At 37.1% G+C, this 24,248-nt stretch overlaps 1 protein-coding gene across 1 annotated transcript; it reads left to right on the forward strand.

The window, feature by feature from the left end:
* Window positions 1-3,625: 3,625 nt before the first annotated feature.
* LOC140015875 (uncharacterized) lies at window positions 3,626-11,648 on the forward strand. Its single transcript, XM_072068703.1, has 2 exons — window positions 3,626-5,566; window positions 9,761-11,648. The coding sequence occupies exon 2, from the start codon at window positions 9,840-9,842 to the stop codon at window positions 11,646-11,648; it is 1,809 nt and encodes a 602-aa protein (XP_071924804.1). The 5' UTR covers window positions 3,626-5,566; window positions 9,761-9,839.
* Window positions 11,649-24,248: the final 12,600 nt, after the last annotated feature.

The raw sequence follows: 24,248 nt of genomic DNA on the forward strand, positions 1-24,248 counted from the left end.
CCCTTGCACTTTAACTTTCTCTTTCTTACACAATTTCCCTCACACATTTGATAATCTTTCAATTTACTCCATAAGTCATAACTTAATCTCTTTTAAAACATGTAATCACACTTAATTACTTCACTAATCACTTTCTCATCTTAATCACTTACACTTAAGCATGCTTTATCCCACATAAAAGTAATTAAACGAGAACCTTTTTGTCAAGGGCAAAATTAGGGATTTTGCTCACTTAGGGTTTCTACCCTTCTTAAACTTAATTAACCTATACAAAATGGATTAAATCCTATTCTTATCCACACTAAGACACACATTAACTTTACTAACTTTAATCACCACTCGAACTTGTAACCAATACATAACTAGGGTTTAAATCTTAATCCCTACTTAGAGTTTTCGAAATACTCCCGAAACCAAACGTTACCGCCCAACTAATGAATATATCAACGTAAAACGGACTGGGGCCTCACACGCTTAACCCTGAGGTAAGCCCTAGGGGGAGGTGGGGCCATCACAAAAGAGAAGATGGTTTCTTCATATAGTTACCTTGAAACCCTAAGAAGAAATGGAAACCATGTGCGTCTTTCTCCCAAATCTTTCCACCAAAGCTCTTAATCCTTCCTAAAGATCACCTTTTATGGAGTAGATTGCAAGTTTATGATGAAAACTCAAGGATTCAAGCAAGAATTGGAGGTTGAAGATGAAGTTTTTCCTCTCTTTTCGCTCTCAAAGTGTGTGACGACTGGAAAATTCGCTCATGTTTTCTTAAAATTCCCTCTTATTTTGATTAAATTACTTTATAATATTTTTTTACTATTTATTTACTCCCTCAATAGTTGGAATAAAGAATAGAATTAAGAATTTCCCCTTTACTTTCATCGTTAAGATAAATTAGGGTTTCTACGGGTTTTTACGTCTTTTGGTAGTGTGAGTAATCGATACGGAGTGTGTACTAAATTTGGTGGTTAAGAGTGAGTTTTACATAAGAAAAAGTGTTTGATTAGAAGTAATAATAATGAGTTAGTGAATTATAAATGAAAACCCTAATACGTGTGAGTTAAGGAAAAACGGTGTGAACCGACATGTGCCGTTTGTCACCGAGTAAGTACACCACTTGAACATTACTTTATTACCTTAATCACCTTGCTTTTATTTCAGCTAATCGCCCCTAAAATATCCTATAAAACAGCCACCATTTTTGACCAAAAGAAAAGGAAGAAAGAAAAAAAAAAGAGGACCAATGGCGACTTGACAAGTGTTGGCCAACCAAGTTTGACCAACAAACTTTTCTATCTTCTTAACTTTGTTTTGGACAAAAAATTCCTGCACTTTTTTCTCCATCTTGGCTGTGAGTTTGAGAGGAAAAATAGGAGAGAAAAGTTCATCTTCAACCCCAATTTCATGCTTGAATCTTGAGTTTCAATCCACAAGCTTGCAAAATACTCCATAAAAGTGGTTCACTATGGAAGATTAAGGACTTGAGTGGAGAGATTTTTTTGAGGAAAAGCACTAAGCTTCCATCTTTCTTGAGGTTTGAAGGTACTTTTGGCAAGAAGCTACTTTATTTCTTTAATCTTGCACTTGAATGAGATTATGCTTGTTTGTAGTAGGTTTTATGGAAGATTTTGTAGTTTTGGTAGTGATTCATGAAATTTCAGCTAGGGTTTGATAATTTTAAGCCTTGAATATGTTGTTTAACTTTCAAATGTTGGTAATGGGTTTGGATATGGAATTTGTAAGATAATTAGTGGGTTGATTGTGATTTTTAGCCTTAAAAGTTGAATTTCCAGCTTTGATAATGGAATCTGCTCTGTTCTGACCAGTGTAATTCATCCATATCAAAGGCCGAATCAGCCTTAGGTCAGAACATAAAAGTTGTAGGAAATGATGTTATATAGCTGCCTACAAAATTTCAACTTAATCAGAGCACTGTATCATGTGAAATGACTGAAATACCCCTGACTGCCAAATGTTCTTTTCAGCATGCAGTTTTGAGATTTCACAGGTTTGGCTTCATTTTTCACTTTGATCCGTATCAAATCAGCATTTGGCTAAAACATGAAAGTTTTAACACTATGTTTCATCTTTCAAACGCATTTGAAAATACCACAATCAAAATTTTGTAGTTTGAGTTATTGCCATTTAAATCTAATGCTTATAACCAGACTGATAATGAATTCTGGTTCTGTAATTTACAAATTCGACCTAGATCAAATGTGAACTTGTGATGCCCCCACTTCTCCCTAAGGTGAACCAAAGGGTATCGGCGAGACACCTGCCCAACTCTCGCCAGGACTCACTACAATCCATAATTCAAAAGTTCGGAATACTTCAAATAACTTCAATACATAATTAAAGTACTCCAAAATATCTCACACTTACAATTAGTTAGCTTTCAAGCTTAAATACAACCCAAAGGAATATGTACTATAGCCATCCGCGATAATATAACTTAAAGTCTTAAAAAACAAACAATCTAGCACTATTCACGAGCACCCTTGGTCTCGAACCCTGTTAAGGAAAACAAAAACGTGGGATGAGCTACATAGCCTAGTGAGGTTCCAAGACACTCTTGTAGTTCTGATAAGCTAAGTAATTTGAGCATACCACATATATGGTTCAAGGTTACATATTGGCACATTAACATGAAACAATTATCATTATACGAAATAAATACACCTTGAAGGATACGGTGTTCCAGTGGAACCATTTTCGGTCAACTGCGCCTTATAACTTCAGAACCTCTCGGTTTGTCTGGTCATCACCTTATCCCTCCAGTGGTAGTACTAGAGTATACCGAAACGGTGGCCCAGGGTTCCAACCTACCCGACCGAACCCAGTCCTGGCTCGAGCAGGTTAGTAACCAAGGGCAGGGCCCAGTTCAGCTTAGAGCTTACAACATGCGCAAGTAATCAAATAAATCGGTGAACGGTAAAAATTTATCATTTTAGTAGGTCGAGTGAGATAAAGTACACACTAGCCTTAACATGGTAGATAATTTCATATAAGCAATTATTAGTAACATTTAACATGTAAACACGTAAACAATATGCGGTAATTTCATATGAACATATAATTTATAGTAATCAAGTAATCAAGTAGTCAGGTAATCAAGTAAGCAGGTAATCATGTAAGTAGGTGTAGACACCAAATTTTGGTACGATTTATTTATTTTTGTTCATGCTAGTTTATCTTAGTTATTCTTTTTATTTTCTTTAGTCGTTTACTTGTTTTATTTTTTTTAGTCTTTTTAATGTAGAATTTCAAAAAAAAAAGAAAAAAGAAAAAAAGAAAATATGTTTTAGTTGTTTTAAAATTCAATTTTTGTCTTGGAAAAAAAAAGGAAAGGGAAGAAAATTGTTCACAAAATATGTTTATTTCTTTTTAAATTCAATCTTTTGACTTTATTTATTTTTTTGGTTAGGTTATTTCGAAAAACAAAAGAAAAGGAAAAAATGAAAATGAAAAATGGAAATTTGTTTTTTTTTGTTGTTGTTTTTAATTTATTTTTATCTAATGTTAATTAAGTTATTTTCATCATTAATTATTATTGTTTTATTATTATCATTTTTGTTGTTTAATTAACTAATTAATTAAATTTTTTTTTTTTTTTAAAAAAAAAAAAAAACCGCAACTTCCTTTCTGCTCTGCACAAACCATAAACCGAAACTTCCTTTCTGCTCTGCACAAATAACTCCCGGGACAGCAGCTTCAGCACCGCACAATGCAGCCAATCAAAATTCAATACCAACTCAACACTCAACCGACCTCTACATTCAAACATCTCCATAACCACGGCACCTACTTCATTGATTCCACTATCAGATTCCTAACCACAACCAAATCTTTTACCTCGTGATCATCGACTGAGATAGGAGAGAGTGAGCTGCATTCGGCAAACCAACCAAGAGCAAGAGGGAAAGAGAAATAGAGGGGCGGCGGCATGAGATAGCTACGGAAAAACTGAAAAAAGCTGAGTTAGAAGGAAAAGAGGGAGCCTCGGACGGAAGCTGCAGGCAAAATGAGGGAGCGAGAGTGATGGCTACGGCTGAAGGAAAAGCAGGGGAGGAGGAAAGGAATCGCCACTGGCCATTAGCTCCAGAATTTCCCATCTCCATCCGCGAATTTTCACTGAATAGAGGCACTGTAAGTTTCGTTTCTCTCCAAATTTCTCAAGTTCTTGTCCAGTTTTTTTTAAATGTAACCGCCGTGGCTTGCTCTAGTGTAATTTTTCTGCTACTTGGCCTCAATTTTTTGAATATACATACTGCGTATGATGATTGGAGTTGAAGTTCTTTGTTCTTAAATAATTTTGGGGTTGGTTGCTATCTTGATTGCTCACAGATTTGCTAAAAATTTTTATGCTCATGTATTGTTTGCTAAAATGCCCAAACCAAAGTCTTGAATCAAAAAAGGAAAGATTTTGGGTGTTCTTCTATATCCGTGAGAGAGGAATGCCAGCCGGTCCAAAGTTAGCTAGAATCTGCCCGTTTGTTAATTGGGGAAAGGAAAAGAAATAAAGGAATTTTGGAATCAATTCTTGTCATTTTCAATGTTTTTGGTGTCGGATGATGTAGTGTGTTTTGCCGCGTGAAATTAATGGATTTTGAAGCATCAGAAGTTGCAGAAACGTTCTCACGTTCATTTGCATAAGAAGAAGAAATGTTTCTGTGAAGCCTGAATGAATAAGTTTCTGAAAATTTTGCAATTGGCCCTGGACCTTTGGTGAAATCACATTAAAGCCTGCATGACTTCCAAATTTTATTCAATTAAGTCCCTATTTTGTTGTGATTGAACCCCAAATTTCCCCCTTATTCTGATATGGCCTAAATCTGGAAAAATTAGACTGATTTCATCCTTTTAAGTTTAATCTTGCGTTTGCATAATTCTATGAGACTTTTTGGATAGATTAATGCTTGATTTTTAGGTCATAATGGTGGCTTAATAATTTTTTTGTAGATTTTATCATGTTGGGTTTTAGTGAAATAGGGGATTTGGGCTAAGAAGTTGTTTTTGATTGGGTTTTAAAAATGGTTTTAGTTTATTATTTTGGGTTTTGGTTTGGGCTAAAGGGTAAAAGCCCACCGGTCTTGTTACTTAATTTTGGGGTTTTAAATGATAGATTGGTCCATTCCTTTTGGTCTGAATTTCGATTGGGCTAGGGAAGGTTCTGGCCCAAATAAGATGCAAAACTGGCCTACTGGCCTGACCCATTAGCAACCAGAAACCAAAGTTGCAAATCAGTCCCTGAATTTCTCCTTAACTGTACTGTGGCCCTGGACATTTTCAACCTTTTTCAATTGGGTCCCTAATTTAATTGCGAATAGGCCCCTGTACTTTATTTTTCTTTAATTTTGACCCCAAAACTTTGGTAATGTTTGCAATCAAGTCTCTTTTTCTTTTGACTTCTTGAATGTGGGTTGATTATATGATTTAATTGATTCAATTTCCTGTTTATTTTTATCTTTTGTGATTATCTTTTATTTAAAGTGGTACCTTGATATTTCTTTTATTTTGGAGGATGAATAAGTGATTTCACTCCATTTAAGGCATCAACTTAAGGGAGGTATAACTTCTTTTATCTTTTTTTGTTTCTCTCATGTGACTCAACGTGCTAAGTGAATTGCATGTCTACTTTGCTTTTCTAGTTTTTCTTTAATTCCTTTTACTTATGTCATTTACTTTTTGTTTTCATTAAGTTATTCTTTTAATGGGGTATGTGTACACCTCTTGGCTTGTAATAGATAGGGCTGTGGCGAGCAATTTGGTCTATTTTCCCCTTCCCCTTTTGTTTTAGTTAGTGAATGTAATAGGTTCATTAGTTTGGTTGCATGCCTACGTGTTAAGTGTTTAATCGCTTTATTAGGTCCTTGCATCTAGTCAAGCATGCTAAGTGTTATGTGCTACGTGTTTATAAGTGATTCGCATGTCTACTCGCTTTTTATAGTGTGGATGAATGGAATGGATGAATGTACGTCATCACACTAGTCCAACGCTAGTTGTGGCTTCTTTTATCGTTTCCACTAGTCCAACGCTAGTCGGAATTCATAGAATGGGTTAGTCCAACGCTAGACCCTTAGGGATTTTCCCTCGATAGTACATCATTTGCTTGTTCACCACATATCACGCATTTTCCTTAGTTTTATCATTTGGCATGATCCTCAAACCCCTTTTCCTCTCATTTTAGGTTTTGCATCCCATACTAGCTATAGGGCTCATTTTGCTTTAGTGTCCCCTTCCGATAAGGGAAACGAGCGAGTGTGGCTACTCGATAGCCTTAGCACGCTAGTTTTGCCTTCTAATCAAAGGGAAAATCGAAGTCGAAAAAGTTAGGAGTCATTCCCACACCCGACCTGATGCATTCCTTTAGGTTCATTCATTCTCATTTATCACTTACTCATTTTTTTCAATTCACATTTCCTCATCACTTTTCCTTTCCTTATTGTTCATTTTGATTTCTACTTCACAAAATTGCACTTAATTACACCTATATGCACTTATCACTATATTTCATACACTTGCACACAAACACTTGGACTTTTCATACAATTTCACACGTGCACCTTTTTATACACTTGCACACTTGCACTTTAGCCATCATTTGCATTAATCGACCTCTATAAGGTTTTTCTTTATTGGCCGCCACAATTCATGTGGTTGGGACCAAAAACCTTACAAGAGACATTTTAGAATTTAGGTTTGCATTTTTTCTTTCCTTTTGCATTCATGTAGTGCATCCAAATGTAATAAATTCTTTGGTTAAAATAAGAAAAACTTTGATTAAATCACGCAACTAGCCTTGGCTAGGTCGAAGGGGTGCCTTGGATTTTTATCCTTGCCTTCCCCTTCGTCAAATGGACTCCCGAACCTTTTTTTTGGTTTACGTGGATTAGGAGTCGTTTAAAAGGGGTTTCTTGCAACTTTTTCCTAAAAAATTCATTTTTAGGTGACTTGGTACACTTTAACTCATTACCAAGTGGCGACTCCCATTTTTTTTAAAAAACCCTTTTTAAACTATAATTTTGGGTCAAATCGTCGCATTTTCAAACCCCCATTTAGACCTATTTTTCTTTTAAATCACAATTCATTTTTCAATCATAAATTAAATCAAAATACATTTTTAAACCATTTTATTTATTCATCAAAAAATGGGGCGCGACAGTTGGCGACTCCACTGGGGACTTTCGAGAGTCCGAGCAAATTTGATTTAATCAACCTTTTTCTTCTTTTAACCTTTTCATATATCACATTTGGGTGTTTTAGGGTTGCATTTTTTTCCTTTTTTAGGATTTTGCATTTCACGCGTATCCAACTAATCCCTCGACTCATGAATGTATGTTTGAATGAATGTTTACTTGTTATCTCGCGCTTGCATTGCATTTTGGGAGGTATGGGTCACCCTAGAGCCTCGCGTTGGTTCTTGACCCTTCCCCTCCAAACGAGCACTAGCATACGAGCATACGCTTTACTTCTTTTATCCCTTTTATTTTTCTTTAGTGGCTTGTCACGCCACTCCACCCTATTAGGATTAGGTGACTCACTTGGACATGTGATCACGACACGATGTGTGTGTAGCATGTTCCAATGGGTCACTCAATCTTCCGCTTAAAGCTATTGGTTGATAGCCTTTAGCTTTTAGTCGAAGGTTGGGGATTTTGATAGATTCACTCAAACACGTAGCCGTGACACGATGTGTGCGTAGCTGTGTTTGGGGAATCGCTCGAGCCACCGACGAAGTACCTTGGGATTGATGTCTGAAGGCTCGGGGGCCTATGACCTATCGAGTTTAGATGCATTAGTAAGCCAAGCCTCATGCATCCATATTAGAATTGCCTAGGGTAGAGTCAGCCTTATCCTGAATTAGGGACACTATTCACGAGGGGAGGGGTCCCAACCCTCTTTCCTTATTTATCTTTATTGCCTTTTATATTATCTAATTGTCCAAATGTGTTATGTGATTATGTGTTGAGCTCACGTTTCCTTGTCTTTTGTCTTTTGCATTCACAAACATTAAGAGATAAAAGGTCTGGCATGACTTTCTTTTAGAACCTACCTTTGTAGACAGGCTATTGCACGTTTAAAGATTTTGGTATATTGCATGATTGCATGTCATTTTTAGGCTTACCCTGGCAGATAAAGGGTCCCTTAGGTCACGTTTCATTTCAAATTGCATTTTTTTCCTGCTTTAATAATTGGCATCATGCACTAAACCCTAGAAAGGGAATGCCATTTAGGGGATCCCGTGTTAGGAATAAGCCGTCTTGTGTCTCGGATACTTAATCCAACGAGACTTGCACGTTTACATTTTGTACCATCCAAAGGGGTAGTGCACAAGGTAAGGTAGGATCCGATCATTTTCATAGAGTGATCTTTGGAATATGAGCGTCTAATAATCACTTTTTGGCCATTTTTGGTAAAAATCCCTTGCATAAAAGGACATTAATTTGAAGAAATTCACAAATGATTCCTCCTATTGAGACGATAAATAAATTGAGGCCAAATCGTGATTTTAGAAGGCTCATAGACTAATTTTTTTTTTGAAACCACCAATGGCCGAACGATTCAGTCGATCCGTTTTGTCGATTAATTTTGAATGAACCATCATTTTACCAATTTACCCTTTTTAGGGTCATTCGGTCTACTTTTGAATAAATCAATTTCATTTGACCAATTTACCCTTTTTAGGGTCGTTTGGTCAATTTTTGAATAAATCAATTTCATTCATTTCGTTTGACCAATTTACCCTTCTCGGGTCATTTGGTCGATTTTGGAATAAATCAATTTCATTCATTTATTTTGACCAATTTACCCTTTTTAGGGTCATTCGGTCGATTTTTCTGAATAAAATCAAATTCATTAATTCATTTGACCAATTTACCCTTTTTAGGGTCATCTGGTCGATTTTTGAATAAATCTTCATTTCATTTCATTTGGCCAATTCACCCATTTTTAGGGCAATCTAGTCGATTTTCTGAATAAATCACCAATTTTTCCATTCTTAGGGCGATCTTATCGATTTCGAGTAAATCATTAATTTCGTCCGATTCATTTGACCAGTTTACCCTTTTAGGGCGATCCGGTCAATTTTGAATAAATTCTCGATTTCATTTAATTCATTTGACCAAGTTCCCTTTTTAGGATAATCCGGTCAATTTTGAGTAAGTTTCTAAATTTCACTCAATTCATTTGACTCGTTTCCCTTTTTAGGGTAATCCGGTCGATTTTAAATAAATGGTCAATTTCATTTGACCAATTAAGGTTTCAATGTCGAAATTCAAATATGGAAACTTAGTCGATTTTGAGAAAACCATCCTTTGCATTTGATCAGTTGGAGTTTTGACCCGTGCTTCACTGAGAAATTTGTCAACAAATTCCAATCTCTTCGATAGGAAGTTCGTCAAAGTCAAACCTGTGCGTTTTTGCAAATTCTTGTATCAATCAAAAGTGATCAATCCCTTCGGACGAGGTCCTCGTTTTGACAAGTGTCTCTCGTCACTCCAATTGACCAAATTTTTCAAAAAAAAATTATTATTCACTCAATGAGTTGATCAGATCCATCAGGTATGGTATAGTGCCTACCTCAGTGGATTGCATTTTCATGCTAGGCCTACCCTTGGCACAAAAAGGGCTCCCCCGTAGGACATACATCCGATTTTTTTAGATATTTACTAACTCTTGTCTTTTTCTTTTCCTTTTCTTTATTTTCTTGAAATAACTAAGCGAAAGTTAAATCTAAAGGCAATTTTTCAAAAATTTTCAGGTAATATTTAAACTTAGCTTTTCGTCAAAACCCCATCATACCACGATCCCGTAGTCAAGCCTAGAGGAGTCGTGAAAACATGAGTTCACAACCAGAACAGTCAGATAGGTCTGCTACTACCGCTCAACCCGAGACTGTAAGTTTGGGGATTCAGTTGACTGAGATGCTTACCAAATTCGGAGAGATGGCGTCTGAGATGGCCGCTCAAAGGAAGTTGGATGATGAGCTAATTAGCAGCGGAGTTCAACCTGAACCTGTACCCGCCAGACAGCCTGAGCAAGAGACATTTGTCCTACCTTCGGCCCACGCCACTGTTACTCCATCATTCCCTATTGCACCCGAAGAAACTTTCACCTATCCCACCACAAATTTGCCATACACTTACCCTCCTCATCCTTCATTTTTTCTTACTCATATGCGAGGTCCACAACCCCAAATCACTTCAAATATACCACCTGAGCCACATACCTTTTATTACCCTGCTGCTGAGCCATTCCTGCCGGACCATACTTTTCAAACCAAGCCAGAAATGGGGGAATCTTCCGCTCCCGTTGATCTGAAGTTGCTTAAGCGCCTTGATCGTTTTGATGAATTTATAAGGAAGAGTCAGGGGTTGAACAAGCAAGGAGTCCTGGATTACGATGAGCTTTGCCTTTTCCCGAATGTGCAATTGCCTGAGGGGTTCAAAACTCCGAAGTTTAACAAGTATGATGGGACGGGCAATCCCAAGACACATCTCCGACTGTTCGCCAACAAGTTGGGTAGGCCAACAGATGATGAAAATCTGCCTTTGAAGCTATTCCCAGAAAGTCTGGAGGGGGATGCACTCGACTGGTACTCCAAGCTGAAACCTGAAGAAGCAAAGACCTGGCTGGACCTGTCCAATGCGTTTGTAAAGCAGTACGAGTATAATTGCGAGCTGGCTCCAACACGAACCACGTTGGAAGGGACAAAGAGGAAGCCATCTGAAGATCACAAGACTTATGCCAAGAGGTGGAGGAAAATAGCTGCAAAAGTCGAGCCACCAATGACGGAAGACGAAATCATACGTACTTTCATTAAGGCACATGATCCGCCGTACTTTGAAGAAATTTTTCGCATGACTGGATGCTCATTTGCCGCAATTGTTAATAAGCTTGAGGAATTTGATGATTTCGTGAAGACTGGAAAAATTGTTAATGTGTCTGCCCTAAAAACTCAAGTGGAAGCTTTGCAAAGCCAAGGAGGTAATGGGAAGAAGCAACAATTCAAAAGGCAAGAGGGGGAAACTACCTTCACCTGGAGTCAAAACCCTGTCCCAAGACCCAGATCTCGACAATACCCTACCTACTCAAACCCTTACCCCTACTACTCAAATCCTCGTCCTGTTTACCACACCAATATCACTCATCCTCGACCTCGCCCAAATTATGCCAACCCACCTACAACCCTTTTCCAAATATCTCAACCAAGCTTTCAACAAGCTCGTCCTCGGCCTCCTTACCACCAAAGATTTTCCCTACCAAATAGACCCACCTACAACTATCCCCGACCCACTGAAACCTACAATCAAAGCCGTACCCGAACCTTCGCCAACCTAGGCAGGCATTTGGACCAATTGTATGAGCAATTGAAGGCTGCCAACAAAATAGGCGTGATTCCCCCTCCAACTTACCTTCATGGCATGCCTGCTGGGTACAATCCACATGCTATTTGTGCCTATCATTCGGGAGTACCTGGCCACTCAACCGCCGATTGCAGGGCACTTAAGCACAAAGTCCAAGACATGATCGAGGCTGAGGAAATAGTGCTAAAGGGAAAGGGTGGACAAGGACCAAGTATAAGTACAAATCCCTTTCCTAAACACAAGGACACCTTTGAGGCATCCACTTCCAATGATGAAATTTGAAAATCCTAAAGGAGCTTTGCACAAGTTGGATGGCTGACTATCTTCCCCCTCGAAGATAATTTCGATAAATCTAGGGGTTGTCATTTGCTAAAGTTTACAAAGACTTTTTCTTGCATGTGTGAATAGCTTAATGAAAGCGCCTTTTGCAAATTGAGTTTTGTCTTGTTTTCGCTTTGATTTGGAGTTTCATGAAATGCACAATTGGTTTTATTTGTTTATTTGATCATTGTCATGAAGTTTTTTTAATTCTTTTAGATGGCCAAAGATGAAATTATTTGATCCTTTGAATATCACTGTTCTGGAATCTGATGAAGCCCTTCATTGAAAAACCTCTTCTTTAAGAGAAAACCTTCATTGAGAAAACCTTCATTGAGAAAGCCTTCATTGAGAAAACCCTTCATTGAGAAATTCTTCATTGAAAAATCCCTTTCCTGCCAGGTTGGAAGCTGATGAGTTAAAGCAGCGTCATCAACGATTGATTTGATGAGAAATAGTTGAATGCTATGTGCCATGGCCAAATGTTGCCAAGACCCATGGCCTGTGTTCATAACAAAAAGGTCCGCCACCGATCCTTTGAAGGAGGGAACAAAGTGCTAAAGTGATTTTGCTAACGAAAGATGAAGCCAAAGGCAAAAATTGCTTCAAATTAGCAAAGCTCATTGGGTGTTCAAAAGGTATTACCTGGCGGGGCATTCATGGATAGACAGATATTCTCTCAACCTATCAACTCAGACATGTGTAAGAAATTCTTTATCTTGGTTATGCAAATTTCTTTTGGAAATTATGCAAGGGGCGAAACAAAAGTCAGGCCATCTTCTTTTCCAATCAAAACATTTCATCCCTAGTCATCCCTTTGAGCCATTAGAATTGACAAATTTCGTTTGATAACCCTTGAGAATTGCAAACCCCACACTGGGGCAAATTTGTTTCGAAAAAAAAAAAAAAAAAAAAAAGAAAAAAAGAAAAACCCTACACTGGGGCAAATTTAGTTTTCAAAGAAAAATGCAAAAAGTGAGGAAAATACAATGAAAAATGCAAAGAGAGAAAATCTGATCAAACTGGGGCAAATTTTCCTCAGTTTCGGAGTTGTTTTCAAAAGGGTGCAATCTCACGTTATTGCACCCCTCGTATCAAATCTGCTTTCAAGCCTCAACCTTTCTTGAAAAACACCCCACCGGACCTCATTATAAAAGCCCAAAGTCCTGGTTTTCGTCACTTGCTGCATTTCTATTAGGAAATTTGTTAATCAACTGGCAGGTGATGTCTATAATGTCTTCGCCTAATCTCACAAGGGAAGTACATTCTACTGATGCCAGAAATCTTTAACTCATACTCCTGAGGCGATTATGGTTGAGCTCTTCCATTGCTTCCTTAGGAAAAAACCCGAAAGGGCACCTCAAAAGAAAAAAAGAGAAAAAAAAAAAAAGAAAAAAAGAAAGAAAAGAAGAAAAAAGAAAAGAGAAAAGACAAAACGAAACAAAAAAGGGGGGGCAACCTTGGTAAAAACCCGAAAGGGCACCAAGGTAGGATTTTGCAGCAAGCGAGCACGAGGAAGAACAGCTGGTGATTTGGTTCATTTGGATTTCTTCTCATTTTGTCATACTTCTGTCAATTTTTAATTCCAGAACAAAGATATCCAGAGAATTGAATATGACATTTGTTGGCCAAAACTGTGTCATTTTGTAAAACATTCTTTTGCAAATACATTCTTAGGAAGCTCATTTTTCCAAATTACTTGCATTCATGGCATTTTTGTAGAATTTAAGCACAAATGGTTATGTGTGCATTCTTGTGCATATTTATTCTTACATGACATGTGAATTTTCTTGCATACTTCATTCTTTATCTTTGAATTTTGGTGAATAACAATCTCCGTGGTTTATTCGAAGCATACTTGGGTTCAGTCATCTCTTGAAAAGGGTTAAGGTTCAACAAAGTCAGTTACGCAGACTTCACAATATGGCAAAGCATATACCTGATCAGTTTGTAAATTGGAAAGGCCTTAGGGTGAAAAATCCAACTCAATCGACTGCCGCAGCAAAAGTTGATAAAGGCCTTGAAAGACTCATGTTTACACGATTCTCAAAGGAAAACGGATCAAATGATGGTGGCAATTTCTTTGTTTTTTCTCTCTTTTGCAGGAAATTGCATACACAGATGAAAGTAAGCACACCTCGCACTGGAATCGGTGTCGGAAAGAGTCCTCCGGTGAACAAAGGCAGATTGAAAATGTCGCAAGCAAATTTCATCAAAAAATGCAACAGCATGGCGATACAGAATCAACTCTGGACTCACATTGCAAAAAATTCATCATACTGGGGCAAATTAATTTTTTGGAAAGATTTTCAAAAGTCAAAAGAAGAGCAAAGGAAAAAATCATCAATCAAAAATCAACACAAATTTTATCACGGCAGGCTCGAGTTTAATCCCACTGACCGATTGTCAAAAGCATTTTCGGGTCAGTCCCACGATCAAAAGCATTTTCGGGTCAGTCCCATGATCAAGAGCTTATTCGGGTCAGTCCCATGATCAAAAGCATTTTCGGGTCAGTCCCACGATCAAAAATATTTTCGGGTCAGTCCCATGATCAAAAGCATTTTCGGGTCAGTCCCACGATCAAAAGCTTATTCGGGTCAGTCCCACGATCAAAAGCTTATTCGGGTCAGTCCCGCGATCAAAAGCTTATTCGGGTCAGTCCCGCGATCAAAAGCATTTTCGGGTCAGTCCCATGATCAAAAGCATTTTCGGGTCAGTCCCACGATCAAAAGCATTTTCGGGTCAGTCCCATGATCAAAATCTTATTCGGGTCAGTCCCATGATCAAAAGCATTTTCGGGTCAGTCCCATGATCAAAAGCATTTTCGGGTCAGTCCCATGATCAAAAGCTTATTCGGGTCAGTCCCATGATCAAAATCTTATTCGGGTCAGTCCCACGATCAAAAGCATTTTCGGGTCAGTCCCACGATCAAAAGCATTTTCGGGTCAGTCCCACGATCAAAAGCATTTTCGGGTCAGTCCCACGATCAAAAGCATTTTCGGGTCAGTCCCATGATCAAAATCTTATTCGGGTCAGTCCCACGATCAAGAGCTTATTCGGGTCAGTCCCATGATCAAAAGCATTTTCGGGTCAGTCCCACGATCAAAAGCTTATACGGGTCAGTCCCATGATCAAAAGCTTATTCGGGTCAGTCCCACGATTCAAAGCTTATGCGGGTCAGTCCCACAATTCAAAGCCTGTTCGGGTCAGTCCCGCGATTCAAAACTTATTCGGGTCAGTCCCGCGATTAAAGCTTGTTCGGGCCAGTCCCATGATTTAAATTTCCTTCTCTAGTCAGTCCCAATTTTAATTTCCTGTCCGGGTCAGTCCCGTTTAAATTTCTGTTCGGGTCAGTCCCGTTTAAATTCTTGTTCGGGTCAGTCCCGCTTTAAATTTTTTGTCTCAGTCAATTCCTTGTTAAATTTTTCTTTCAAAAGAGGTCAGTCCTCATTTTCAAAAAATGGCAGTCGTTCGAGTCGTTCGTGACCGAATGACACAGGTAAGTGTTTGGTGTCTACTTCTTTGTCTCAAGTTTTTCCAAAACTCAGACAAAGAGGGGCAAACTGTAGACACCAAATTTTGGTACGATTTATTTATTTTTGTTCATGCTAGTTTATCTTAGTTATTCTTTTTATTTTCTTTAGTCGTTTACTTGTTTTATTTTTTTTAGTCTTTTTAATGTAGAATTTCAAAAAAAAAAAAAAAGAAAAAAAGAAAATATGTTTTAGTTGTTTTAAAATTCAATTTTTGTCTTGGAAAAAAAAAGGAAAGGGAAGAAAATTGTTCACAAAATATGTTTATTTCTTTTTAAATTCAATCTTTTGACTTTATTTATTTTTTTGGTTAGGTTATTTCGAAAAACAAAAGAAAAGGAAAAAATGAAAATGAAAAATGGAAATTTGTTTTTTTTTGTTGTTGTTTTTAATTTATTTTTATCTAATGTTAATTAAGTTATTTTCATCATTAATTATTATTGTTTTATTATTATCATTTTTGTTGTTTAATTAACTAATTAATTAAATTTTTTTTTTTTTTAAAAAAAAAAAAAAACCGCAACTTCCTTTCTGCTCTGCACAAACCATAAACCGAAACTTCCTTTCTGCTCTGCACAAATAACTCCCGGGACAGCAGCTTCAGCACCGCACAATGCAGCCAATCAAAATTCAATACCAACTCAACACTCAACCGACCTCTACATTCAAACATCTCCATAACCACGGCACCTACTTCATTGATTCCACTATCAGATTCCTAACCACAACCAAATCTTTTACCTCGTGATCATCGACTGAGATAGGAGAGAGTGAGCTGCATTCGGCAAACCAACCAAGAGCAAGAGGGAAAGAGAAATAGAGGGGCGGCGGCATGAGATAGCTACGGAAAAACTGAAAAAAGCTGAGTTAGAAGGAAAAGAGGGAGCCTCGGACGGAAGCTGCAGGCAAAATGAGGGAGCGAGAGTGATGGCTACGGCTGAAGGAAAAGCAGGGGAGGAGGAAAGGAATCGCCACTGGCCATTAGCTCCAGAATTTCCCATCTCCATCCGCGAATTTTCACTGAATAGAGGCACTGTAAGTTTCGTTTCTCTCCAAATTTCTCAAGTTCTTGTCCAGTTTTTTTTAAATGTAACCGCCGTGGCTTGCTCTAGTGTAATTTTTCTGCTACTTGGCCTCAATTTTTTGAATATACATACTGCGTATGATGATTGGAGTTGAAGTTCTTTGTTCTTAAATAATTTTGGGGTTGGTTGCTATCTTGATTGCTCACAGATTTGCTAAAAATTTTTATGCTCATGTATTGTTTGCTAAAATGCCCAAACCAAAGTCTTGAATCAAAAAAGGAAAGATTTTGGGTGTTCTTCTATATCCGTGAGAGAGGAATGCCAGCCGGTCCAAAGTTAGCTAGAATCTGCCCGTTTGTTAATTGGGGAAAGGAAAAGAAATAAAGGAATTTTGGAATCAATTCTTGTCATTTTCAATGTTTTTGGTGTCGGATGATGTAGTGTGTTTTGCCGCGTGAAATTAATGGATTTTGAAGCATCAGAAGTTGCAGAAACGTTCTCACGTTCATTTGCATAAGAAGAAGAAATGTTTCTGTGAAGCCTGAATGAATAAGTTTCTGAAAATTTTGCAATTGGCCCTGGACCTTTGGTGAAATCACATTAAAGCCTGCATGACTTCCAAATTTTATTCAATTAAGTCCCTATTTTGTTGTGATTGAACCCCAAATTTCCCCCTTATTCTGATATGGCCTAAATCTGGAAAAATTAGACTGATTTCATCCTTTTAAGTTTAATCTTGCGTTTGCATAATTCTATGAGACTTTTTGGATAGATTAATGCTTGATTTTTAGGTCATAATGGTGGCTTAATAATTTTTTTGTAGATTTTATCATGTTGGGTTTTAGTGAAATAGGGGATTTGGGCTAAGAAGTTGTTTTTGATTGGGTTTTAAAAATGGTTTTAGTTTATTATTTTGGGTTTTGGTTTGGGCTAAAGGGTAAAAGCCCACCGGTCTTGTTACTTAATTTTGGGGTTTTAAATGATAGATTGGTCCATTCCTTTTGGTCTGAATTTCGATTGGGCTAGGGAAGGTTCTGGCCCAAATAAGATGCAAAACTGGCCTACTGGCCTGACCCATTAGCAACCAGAAACCAAAGTTGCAAATCAGTCCCTGAATTTCTCCTTAACTGTACTGTGGCCCTGGACATTTTCAACCTTTTTCAATTGGGTCCCTAATTTAATTGCGAATAGGCCCCTGTACTTTATTTTTCTTTAATTTTGACCCCAAAACTTTGGTAATGTTTGCAATCAAGTCTCTTTTTCTTTTGACTTCTTGAATGTGGGTTGATTATATGATTTAATTGATTCAATTTCCTGTTTATTTTTATCTTTTGTGATTATCTTTTATTTAAAGTGGTACCTTGATATTTCTTTTATTTTGGAGGATGAATAAGTGATTTCACTCCATTTAAGGCATCAACTTAAGGGAGGTATAACTTCTTTTATCTTTTTTTGTTTCTCTCATGTGACTCAACGTGCTAAGTGAATTGCATGTCTACTTTGCTTTTCTAGTTTTTCTTTAATTCCTTTTACTTATGTCATTTACTTTTTGTTTTCATTAAGTTATTCTTTTAATGGGGTATGTGTACACCTCTTGGCTTGTAATAGATAGGGCTGTGGCGAGCAATTTGGTCTATTTTCCCCTTCCCCTTTTGTTTTAGTTAGTGAATGTAATAGGTTCATTAGTTTGGTTGCATGCCTACGTGTTAAGTGTTTAATCGCTTTATTAGGTCCTTGCATCTAGTCAAGCATGCTAAGTGTTATGTGCTACGTGTTTATAAGTGATTCGCATGTCTACTCGCTTTTTATAGTGTGGATGAATGGAATGGATGAATGTACGTCATCACACTAGTCCAACGCTAGTTGTGGCTTCTTTTATCGTTTCCACTAGTCCAACGCTAGTCGGAATTCATAGAATGGGTTAGTCCAACGCTAGACCCTTAGGGATTTTCCCTCGATAGTACATCATTTGCTTGTTCACCACATATCACGCATTTTCCTTAGTTTTATCATTTGGCATGATCCTCAAACCCCTTTTCCTCTCATTTTAGGTTTTGCATCCCATACTAGCTATAGGGCTCATTTTGCTTTAGTGTCCCCTTCCGATAAGGGAAACGAGCGAGTGTGGCTACTCGATAGCCTTAGCACGCTAGTTTTGCCTTCTAATCAAAGGGAAAATCGAAGTCGAAAAAGTTAGGAGTCATTCCCACACCCGACCTGATGCATTCCTTTAGGTTCATTCATTCTCATTTATCACTTACTCATTTTTTTCAATTCACATTTCCTCATCACTTTTCCTTTCCTTATTGTTCATTTTGATTTCTACTTCACAAAATTGCACTTAATTACACCTATATGCACTTATCACTATATTTCATACACTTGCACACAAACACTTGGACTTTTCATACAATTTCACACGTGCACCTTTTTATACACTTGCACACTTGCACTTTAGCCATCATTTGCATTAATCGACCTCTATAAGGTTTTTCTTTATTGGCCGCCACAATTCATGTGGTTGGGACCAAAAACCTTACAAGAGACATTTTAGAATTTAGGTTTGCATTTTTTCTTTCCTTTTGCATTCATGTAGTGCATCCAAATGTAATAAATTCTTTGGTTAAAATAAGAAAAACTTTGATTAAATCACGCAACTAGCCTTGGCTAGGTCGAAGGGGTGCCTTGGATTTTTATCCTTGCCTTCCCCTTCGTCAAATGGACTCCCGAACCTTTTTTTTGGTTTACGTGGATTAGGAGTCGTTTAAAAGGGGTTTCTTGCAACTTTTTCCTAAAAAATTCATTTTTAGGTGACTTGGTACACTTTAACTCATTACCAAGTGGCGACTCCCATTTTTTTTAAAAAACCCTTTTTAAACTATAATTTTGGGTCAAATCGTCGCATTTTCAAACCCCCATTTAGACCCATTTTTCTTTTAAATCACAATTCATTTTTCAATCATAAATTAAATCAAAATACATTTTTAAACCATTTTATTTATTCATCAAAAAATGGGGCGCGACAGTAGGTAATCAAATAGGTTGGTAAATGGTAAGTAATTACGGTTAACAGTTAATGGTTAACAGTTTACGGTAAGTAATTACGGTTAATTGGCAGATATTTGCCATTTTAATAGGCCACCATTGGTCATTCCTCACTTTTACCACTTAAGAGTCGAGGAGGTTCACTCCAATCGACTTATGCAGCCATAGCATAATCAATCATTGAAACATTTCACTTAACAAATCCCTTCAAGCAATTCACTTCAAATAATTCGAGTACACTTCATGTAAATATGCATTTCAAATATTTCATGTCGGGCAATTCGAGTACACCTTACTTAAATGAGACCGAGTATAGTAAACACTTAACACGTAATGACCATGGCATGATCATGTCATAAACTATTCAAATTACCTACTTCTATATGGAACACTCACCAACCAAAATAAGTGAATAAAGAAAGTCGTCAATGATCCACTTCGGGATTCTCTTCGAGACCTTCTTAATCGCCTGAAGAAAAGTGACCAATAATCACCCTCACAATTTCACAAATTCCTTATCAAACAAGAAAGAATGTATACTTGCTTTAGAATTCAAGTTAATGTCTTCATAAGGGTTTTATTTTATCGAAAGTTAAGATTCAAAAGTGTGGATTTTAAAGTTACTGAGGAAACTCATATCCTCTACGAAATCGGGTTCAAAGCGATAGATTAATATCAAGATAAGAAGTCAAGTTTCCAAAATTTCATTTTCTAAGAAATCGGCAAATTTCGGCTTTGTGCATAAAGTTAGAAAAATCATATCTTGCACTCAATAGGACAAAAAATGGAAAAACTTATACCATTGGAATCTTGTTTCAAAGTACTAAAAATTCTTAGAAAACACTTTTCTAAGATTCAATTCGGACATCAATCATTTTTCAGCTCAAAGAGGCTGATCTGAACCGGCAAGACAGTTTTACTCATGTTTTTCGGCAAAGTTTGGAAATTCTGTAAAATTCACAAGAAGTGAATTGGCCTCCAAAATTTGTACCTCAATTAGAATTCCAATCAAGGTTTAAAACACAACAAACAGAACTGAAATCAGAGCTTTGAGGGTCAAAATATAGCAGCTCAAAGTTGGTCGCAATTTGTAAACTGTTCTGTCATTTTCCAGGTATAAAAGGGTATCTTTGAAGTATCATTTGGCCATCGATTTGGCATTGGAAATACACCAAATTTAATACACTGAGTCTTCTATGTGTGAACAACATTTCTACCAAGTTTCATGCAAAAACTCCCACGGAAAGGCAGTTAACAACATGACTGAAGTTTGTCAAATTTTCAAAGCAAATCTGCCAACTCAAGCTTCTCTTTCCTTTTCAAACACTTTGTATCAAGAAATCAGTCCAATTTGATTCATTTGTGAAACCAGTGTTCTAGAAACATTTGACAAGTACTTGGAAAACAATGGACGCCAAGAATTTTGAAACAAAACCTCCCACATCAAGCTAAACCTGTCGGCCAGCATGACGGAAGGGATTTTTCCAGATTTCCAGCTTTATCACATTTTCAAAATCAGGCCATAACTCACTCTCTACAAGTCTAAAATTGAAACATTTGGTACCGTTGGAAACTACTTTCAAAGTACTAAAAGTTCCAAGAAAACACTTTTCCATGATTCCAATTGGAAGGCATTCAAAATTTGACTCAAAGTGGCTGTTTTGAAATGCCAAGACAGAATTGGGTTGATTTTCAGCAAAGTTTGAAAATTCAGCAAAATTCGTACAATGCGAACTAGCCTCTGGAATTTGGAACTCAAATAGAATTACAATCAAAGTTTTGAAATCAACAAGTGGAACATGAATTGGGATTTTGAGCACCAAGATATGGTAGCTCAAAGTTGCTGCAAAAAGTGAAATTGTTAAGCAAATCCCAGGTTTAAATCACGTACTTCGGGACTTTGTTTGAGCTTCGAAATGAACTTGGAATAGCACCAAATTTGGGAAGTTGGTTAACAAAATCATTAAAATTCCAAGAACACCCAAGACAAAACTGCCTTGGTGTTCCGTTTTGGGTTTTCAAAACGTTTGGCCAACAAAATGTCTCAAACACGGTCCATTTGTGTAGATAATGTCTAATAAATATCTAAGATACATTTGGTAGGTGGTTAAACCAAGAATTTCGAAACAACAAGTCCCAATCAAAATTTAGGCATCCAACTAGCCAAAAGAGGGTTTCAAATCATTGAGTCAGTTTCGGATTTCAGCCACAACTCACTCATTTCAACTTGGAATCAAGCATGGTTGGTGGTGTTGAAAACTAGATTCATAAAGCTATAATTTCTTAGAAGAAATCATTTTCAAAATCTGTCAATAGCTAGCTCATATTTGAGTATCAATTCGCTGCTCAAAACAGAGCTCCCAGTGTAGACGTGAAACAGGACAGTCATGTTCAAACAATTGGTATGGACTCCCTAGGTGGAATCAGAACATGCATTTTATACCTTTGAAAATCTGGGAATGTCTAGTTTCCAGTACCACAAACGGCACTCGATTTCAACATTGGAGCAAAAAGTTATAGCCGTTTGAAAATCACTACCAGAGCAGTTACGGGAAAATTTCCACTTTTGCTAGACTTCCGAAATCACCACATTTGGCCAACCAAATCACTAAATTTATTTATGAAACTTTGTACACAATCTATATTACACATATACATCAGAAACAAGTCATTATAACCACAAAATTTGCTCTAAGGGCCACGGCATGTACAGGGGCAGAAATGAAAAAATTCTCCCCTTCACTTCCTTTGAGCTTTCATCCATAATATCACTCATTTCTACTAATTTAAGCACTAATGCAACATTATTAACATCAAAACTCACAAAATCAGTCCATCAAGCCATAGTGGGAGTTCATAGAGCCCACTCACCAATTTTTCAACAATTTAAGCTACCCATAAGAAATTATGAACTCATATGTGCTATATTACTTCCATAAATCAAGATTTGAAGGTTTGATCGTCACTTACTTTGCTAGATGTTTCAAGGCAGAATTTTTGGTCCTCCTTAACCCAAGAAAAGCCATGGAAAGCAAACTCTTTTGTAGCTTAATATGATCACCAAGTGCTTAGCAAAGTGTGGTTGAAGTTTAAGGTGATTTGGTGAAGGATGAAGCAAGATTTGTTGAAGAAATTTGGTTCTTCTCCTCCTATGGATGGCTGGCTGTTTGAGTGAAGAGAGTCAGATATTGTGGCTGAAATGAAGCTTCCAAGAGAAGCTAAAATGTGTGGCTCTAAATTGGTTCAAAGGTCAACTCTCTCTCCCGTGCGTACGCGCGCGTTTCGTGTTCAATTCCTCTCGAGTTTGTTTCACTAGTGCACTATACCTCTAATGCACTTCCAATAGTATTATTATTATTCACTCTTAATAGTTTCACAATAAAGGTCTAAAATCCCTCAATCAATCGCGCGCGTAAAAACGCGTACTTTCGATTTGTGCGCGATAAAGTGGAATTTTCAAGAAATTCTTATAACGATAGTATCACTAACTAATAATTGAACACTTAAACATAAAAATACCTATTTCAAGACTAATGTACAAGTCTCCAATTTTCCAAACTTATTGTATTCTCGATTTGATTATCACCTCCAAATGCGAATTCACTATTCTCACTAAACGAGCTTCCCAAAAATTAATTTTACTAACGAGACATGTTAAAAATATAATTGAGACATTATTCCATGTAAATAAGTTAAAAATAATTAAAAAAAATTATTCAGAAAAAACGGGTGAGAAAATAATTAATTAAGCCAGAAAAATAAATAAAATATGAAAATTTCGGTTCCTCACAACCTTCCCTCCTTAAAAAGAATTTCATCCTCGATCCATGGGAAGTCCAACACTAGACTATTACACATCCAATCAATTCCAAATGTTCAATACAATCCCTAATATGAACTATTACACAACAGGAAATCCAAATTCAAACTGTACACAAGATAATCTATTCACTCGCATGAATAAGCACTACAAGCCTTCGCTTTGCCTTGAACCCTGTGGAGGGGAATAAAACATTTTGGGGTGAGCTAGAAACTCAGCGATTAACCAATAAAATCAATTATCAAATCAGTTTCACAAACATTCATTTCGATAATGTCATGATTCAATAATCAATGCACTTTCATTTCTCTCGTGAGCCAGTGAAATCATGGTACTTAGACGTCCAACGCTCCAAACAATCATTTAACATTAAACACTTAACATTGAACATTGAACATTGAGAAAGAGCCCATTGGTGCTCTACAGGAACATTAAACGGTGGAGGAGACGTTGGGGTCCAGCACACGAATTCCAAGCACTCATTTGAGCCAAAACATGTCAAGAACTTATATGCCGGCACACAGGATATGCAATCAAAGAAACGATGCAAGAAACATTGCAAAGGTAACGTTGGAAATCGTTTGAGGTCACTCACCTCCACGGCTCACAATCCTCGTCCAATATAGCCAATTTCATCGTTCAAGTCCAAGCCGTTTAACTTAACTCAAAGCAACCAACGCTATCCAAAATCGGACAGCATTTCCCCTTAATTCCTTTATTTTTTCCAACCTACAAACAAACCCAATCACATAGCAATTAACCACAATTGCTCATACAATTCACAAACGATAAAACATATCCAATTAGGGCCTTAATACCCCTCAATTGAGCCAATTAGAAGCTCATAAGCCAACCTTGGAAAAATTCCCAAATTGAAACCCTAAAACCAGAAATTATACCATAAGCGTAAATTTCCGCAAACGATCACAATTAACGCACAATCACTTCATTTAACACCATTTCAATCCATCAATTCAAGCCAACTAACCATAATCATAGTAAATCAGAAAAATATCCAATAAATCAGAAATTGGACCAACTTATCTCAAACCCATGAAATACCCCACAAAATAATACACATGGCCACTACAAACCACTAATTAACCAATATTAGAACCAAAGGAAACTTGTTTATTCAACT

This window comes from Coffea arabica, chromosome 10c, assembly GCF_036785885.1.
Source record: "Coffea arabica cultivar ET-39 chromosome 10c, Coffea Arabica ET-39 HiFi, whole genome shotgun sequence".
NCBI lineage: Eukaryota > Viridiplantae > Streptophyta > Magnoliopsida > Gentianales > Rubiaceae > Coffea > Coffea arabica.

What these genes read in the sequence shown, in the direction of transcription:
- LOC140015875 (XM_072068703.1), top strand. Translation starts at nt 9,840, where the DNA reads ATGAGTTCACAACCAGAACAGTCAGATAGGTCTGCTACTACCGCTCAA.